The sequence below is a fragment of the Octopus bimaculoides genome, chromosome 3 (genome assembly GCF_001194135.2).
Source record: "Octopus bimaculoides isolate UCB-OBI-ISO-001 chromosome 3, ASM119413v2, whole genome shotgun sequence".
Classification (NCBI taxonomy): domain Eukaryota; kingdom Metazoa; phylum Mollusca; class Cephalopoda; order Octopoda; family Octopodidae; genus Octopus; species Octopus bimaculoides.
Window position 1 is genome coordinate 43,354,077 of NC_068983.1, and position 5,913 is coordinate 43,359,989.

Here is a 5,913-nt window from a genome sequence, read left to right on the forward strand (position 1 = left end):
TACTTATTAGGATTTTGGTTTTAGCTAGGTTGACTCTAAGGCCCTTCAATTCTAGACCTTGCTTCCACACCTGAAACTTCTCCTCTAGTTCTGATAGTGACTCCGCAATTAGGGCAAGGTCATCAGCATAGAGGAGCTCCCAGGGGCAACCTGTCTTGAACTCCTCTGTGATTGCCTGGAGGACTATGGTAAATAATAGGGGGCTGAGGACGGAACCTTGGTGGACCCCTACCTCTACCCGGAATTCATTGCTGTACTCATTTCCAACCCTCACCTTACTGGCCGCATCTCTGTACATGGCTCGCACAGCTCTCACTAGCCATTCTTCTATCCCAAGTTTCCTGCTGGGTAAAATGCTTAGCAGCATTTCATCTGTCTGCACATTCTGGGTTCAAACTCCGCCGAGGTTGTCTTTGCATTTCATCCTTTAAAGGGTTGATAATTAAGTACCAGTTGAACACTGGGGTCAATGTAATTGACTCATCCCCTCCCCAACATTTCCTGGCCTAGTGCCAAAATTTGAAACCAATATTATACATACAGAATGGTGGCGAACTGGCAGAACCATTAGCACGCTGGACGAAATGCTTAATGGTATTTCACCCAGGACTGGCAAGCCAAGAGACTGAGGACTGGTAAGCCAAGAGACTGAGGACTGGCAAGCCAGGAGACTGTATCAGGCTCCAGTCTGATCTGGCAAGGTTTCTATAACTGGATTCCTAACGGAGTGGTTTCCTAACGCCAGCCACTCTGAGAATGTAGTGGGTACTTTTTACATGACACTGGCATGGGAGCCAGTCAGGCAGCACTGACATCAACCATGCTTGAATGGTGCTTTTTATGTGCCACCAGCACTGGCATTAACCACAGTTGAATGGTGCTTTTTATGTTAATTTATATTCCAATAACTAGTTTAATTGTGACAATGTTTATCATCATCATTGTTTAACGTCCGCTTTCCATGCTGGCATGGGTTGGACAGTTTGACTGAAAACTGACAAGCCGGGAGGCGGCACCAAGCTCCAATCTGATTTGGCAAGGTTTCTACAGCTGGCAAAATTAATTGAAACAAAGGTAGTGTATTTACACAAAAATACGATAACAAAACAGTTACATATTCCATAATGGTATTCAAAAACAGGTAAAATTTAATTTGAATTCTTAGCAGCTTCTGAAATGAGTTTTTGCACTTGAGATTTATAATCACTGGGTGAGACAGTCTGTAACAAGGGAGATAATCCATGGTACACGAAGCATGGACTTCACACAACTGATAACGTTCAAGACGACATGCTACAGATTGATGCTATGGGTCAGTAGGGCAGCCCAGAGAACGAGTGCTTCAGTATAGGATAAAAGGAAAGTAAACTAAAATCCAGCAGCATTGAAAACAGAAATATTTTGACCATCTTATCAAGGTCAAGCGATGTTGGGGGGACAAACAGACATACAAATATACACAGGGGCTGGGTGGATGGAAAACAGACTCATAAGTAACAGAGACGAACATGGAGTGATGATATCAAGGAGTGGACATTAGAATAGGGGACAGCTGCAGCAGAAGACCACAGTATATGCAAGGAGTGGTGGTTGAATCTGAAACCCTTCCCACACAATGGAAACGTCCATTCCATCAAATTCCTGTAAATTGCCCAAACACACCGATGCACTAGAGGCCGTTGCAGTAAGTGCTGCTGGCCATTCTCTGCAGCAACGCCTTTGCAATCATGTCTGCAAGACGCAGCTAAACATGCCATTTGTTATGGGGTGTACAACCTGTAACTCCCCCACCACCATCTTCTGCTTAATCCCACCCATTTTCTTTTCCTTTGTTTCCTTGGTGAGGTAATTATGGGTACATTTTTTCCTTGATAATTTTATTGTTTACACTTTAATGTTCTTTTCTTTTCTTCTTGTGTAAATTAAGCTTAAAATTTATTAAAAAATTTTTTTTTTTAAATAAATGTGGTAAGTAGCTTGCTTACCAACCACATGGTTCCAGGTTCAGTCCCACTGCATGGCACCTTGGGCAAGTGTCTTCTACAATAGCCTTGGGCTGACCAAAACCTTGTGAGTGGGTTTGGCAGATGGAAATGGAAAGAAGCCCATCATGTGTATATATATATATATTATAAGGTTTTTAAACTTTTAAATTTTCATATTCAAAAAAGACAGAGACTTCAAATTCGATATATCGATTTATTCACCACTCTATGTTAATATTTCTGTGCCAAACTTATCCAGTGACTGGTCCATTGGATTTAGACATTTGGCACTTCTTCAGGAGTGGTTACCATTTGAACAAAACACGAAAAAACACATACATAACTATTATTAAATCTTTAGAATCTCGTTAGCTTTCGTCCCATATATATATATATAAACACACATGTATGTGTGCATTTGTGTGTCTGTGTTTGTCCCTCCAACATCGCTTGACAACCAATGCTAGTGCGTTTACAACCCCGTAACTTAGAAGTTCACCAAAAGAGACCAAAAGAATAAGTTCTAGGCTTACAAAGAATAAGTTCTAGGCTTTCAAAGAATAAGTCCTGGGGGTCGATTTGCTTGACTAAAGGCAGTGCTCCAGCAAGGCCACAGTCAAATGACTGAAACAAGTAAAAGAATAAAAAAATAGGTGTTTCTGATTTAGGTTCAAGGCCAGGAAGTTTGATCAGAGGGGTCAGTCTATAGTATTAACCCCAGTAAATGACTGGTACTTTATACAGATCCAAAAGAGCTAAAAGGCACAGCAGAACTTAAACTCATAACATAAAGAAACAGAACAAATAGCACAAGGCTGATGTTTTAACGATTTTACCATTTTGCTGCCTAAAGAGGGGGAATATAATTACCAAATAAAATACTGACTGTTTAGCAGATAATAAAACTTTCATCTTTATTGGTTACCTTGCAAGTAAATGGATGCTATGACATTGTTAGGCTTCATTCTGGATCACAGAGGCATATTACAAGACCTCAGGGTATTACCAGAAGAGAGAATACTGCAGTCTTCCATATCATCAATGTCAATTCTTGGAGAATCGTCTTTCTTTTGCAGGAAGACTCGTTTCAGAAGCAGCTTTTTATCAGTGTGGCATAAATACTCTAATTTGGAAGTACCATCTGAAGAAAAAGAAAGAGAAAAAAAAAATCAATGAAGAACTGTTGGAATAAAATTTCAAAAGCAAAATTAAACAGAAGGCGCAGGAGTGGCTGTGTGGTAAGTAGCTTGCTTACCAATCACATTGTTCCGGGTTCAGTCCCTCTGCGTGGCACCTTGGGCAAATGTTTTCTACCATAGCCTCGGGCTGACCAAAGCCTTGTGAGTGGATTTGGTAGACGGAAACTGAAAGGAGCCTGTCGTATGTATATATATATATATATATATATATATATATATGTGTGTGTGTGTGTGTGTGTGTGTGTGTGTGTGTTTGTGTTTGTCCCCCCAACATCGCTTGACAACCGATGCTGGTGTGTTTACGTCCCCGTAACTTAGCGGTTCGGCAAAAGAGATACAAAGCTACTCCCTTTAAGAGTAGAGATATAAAACAATTGTGTTAATTTTAAAACAGAAAAAAAAAAGGTTAAAATGATATTTGGCAAAATAATTATACCAACCTTTATTTAAATCATCAAACAGTAACGAAGTACCAACATTAGTTTCATATTTGCCAGAAAATATGTGTGAACCAATTTGTACAACTGGGTTTGGGGTTCCTAGGCCCTGAAGGTAAAAAAAGGGAAATTAACAGGAATAGAAATATGAAGAGAAATGGTATTGATGATAAAATACAGAAAAAGAGATTATTATTATTATTATGATTATTATTATTATTGAGTGAGAGAGCAATGCATGCCATCAAAGTGACACTGGGGTACAAATATATGAAGCCCAATATACCCATCACGACTACCTGTCTGATAAGGGTACACCAGGCACATGCAACATGCATCACAAACATATGCATGACATGATGACTTTATATCAAGATAATAAGCATATGAGCTTGCAGGTGGGGGCCCAGTTAGAAATTTCTTCAGGTTGAGTAGTTTATACCACTCAAAAGGTCCCTGAAGGAGGTTTAATGATGATGAACAAAATATCCATGTTTCCAGAGGTGAATTATTCAAACCCCAAAGAATTCATCTCAGCACATGGCTTTGATGCTCCCCCACTACTTCTGCTCCTGATCAGAGATGCACATATCATCAGCCACTAAGGGATATGATCAACTGGTTAAGGTCAAACAATTGACAAGCAAATCTGTGGTATTGAGCAGAGCAAGCTGGCAGAATGCATTGTAATATTTGTTTCAGCTTGTAGTTTCTGACTTGCACTAGATACATACACTTGCTTGACCTGCAAGACATAGCAGCCAAACAACCCTCGGATCACACCCAATTTTTTTATAAAAGAGAAAGACTTTCGATAATGTGATCCTAGATATTCCAAATAAGACTAGGTTGCCTTGGTTTGAACATTTACAAGAAATAATGGCACCACTTAAATACAGAGGTCCTGATGCATCTACGTAACGATATGAAGGGGAGGTAATCTCGTTTTATCAAAATTACTATTAAAGTTTTAGGGTTAGTGTCTTGTGAAGTCACAGTAGTTTTGGTAAAACTAGATTACACCCTAATGCGTCGGGACGTCTGTATTTAAGTAGTACTGAAATAACTCAGATTGTGATGGCTTATCCAACCTATGCCACTCACTCTCTCTGGTTAGTCCATACCATCCTGTAAGGAGCATAGGGATGGTTTTCCAGTTTCTCTGGTGCATACATATTCCTCTTTGGACAGGATACCAAACCCTTGCAAGATTACTTTTACAAGCTGAAGGGAGAGGAGCAACGTATAATGAAGTGTTTTGTTCAAGAGCACAGCACATTGCCCAGTCTAGGAATCGAAACCACAATCTTACAATCATGGGCCCAACACCCTAACCACCAACCCATGTGCCTCCACATATATACAAGGTGCAGGTTATTGCTGCATTTTTTTGCTCATTCTGTATAATCTTTGTTTCAGAAAATAATAATGGCAGACCCTCAGCTTACTCAAGAAATGAAGAGGCATGCTGTTATTGTGGTTATAAAGGCTGAGCATAGTGATTTAGAATTATCTCAATTTTTAAAAGTTGCCAGATCTTTTGTCTACAAAGTTTGTAAGGAGCTAGAGACTGAAGATGGAAACGTATCACCAGTATCAAAGCATAAAAAGCATTCTAAACACTCTGAAATCATCAGAACACCTGAATTTATCCAGCAAGTTCAACAGACCGTTGATTACAATCCCAGAAAGTTTATGAGGTCAGTTGCAAAAGATCTCCATGTGACAGAAGGAACAATCAGAAATGTTGTCTACAAAGACATCAGATACAAGTCTTATATGATAAGACTTATATAACAAAATAGAAAAGAAATTTATCTTTATCCACATAGCATTTTTTGATAAAGTTATTATTTGTTATTATTCATCTGTTTTATAAACATAAATCTGTCCTCAAATATTTTACGCACCCTGTATATATATATAATCATTTCTATTATAGGCACAAGGCTTGAAATTTTGGGGGAGGGGACTAGTCAATTACATCGACCCCAGTTTTTCACTGGTACTTAATTTATCGATCCTGAAAGGATGAAAGGCAAAGTCAACCTCGGCGGAATACGAGCTCAGAACGTTGTGACAGGCAAAATTCCACTAAGCATTTCATCCATCACGCTAATGATTCTGCCAGCTCACCACCTTCCTGAGCTAGTTTTCCACCACATTTCTTAAAAACTGTGGTAGAGGCCTTGGTCTCAGGACCACTCATGTCTAGAAACTGAGGTTGGCAGTAAGCAAGGGTATGCTCCCCGTAGAAAATCCAGCTCCAAAAAAGCCTCATGATAGTAAGGG

The 5,913-nt window shown here is 39.4% G+C and overlaps 1 protein-coding gene across 1 annotated transcript in view; it reads right to left on the reverse strand.

The window, feature by feature from the left end:
- The window catches only part of LOC106868450 (general transcription factor 3C polypeptide 6-like), a 12,458-nt gene that overhangs the window by 3,201 nt on the left and 3,344 nt on the right, over nt 1-5,913 (reverse strand). Inside the window, exons 3-4 of the mRNA XM_052966158.1 lie at nt 3,625-3,730; nt 2,911-3,126 (exon numbers count right to left, since the gene is read on the reverse strand). Of these exons, the coding sequence (XP_052822118.1) occupies nt 2,957-3,126; nt 3,625-3,730 (276 nt within the window). The 3' untranslated portion in view covers nt 2,911-2,956. The remainder of the gene's footprint in view (nt 1-2,910; nt 3,127-3,624; nt 3,731-5,913) is intronic.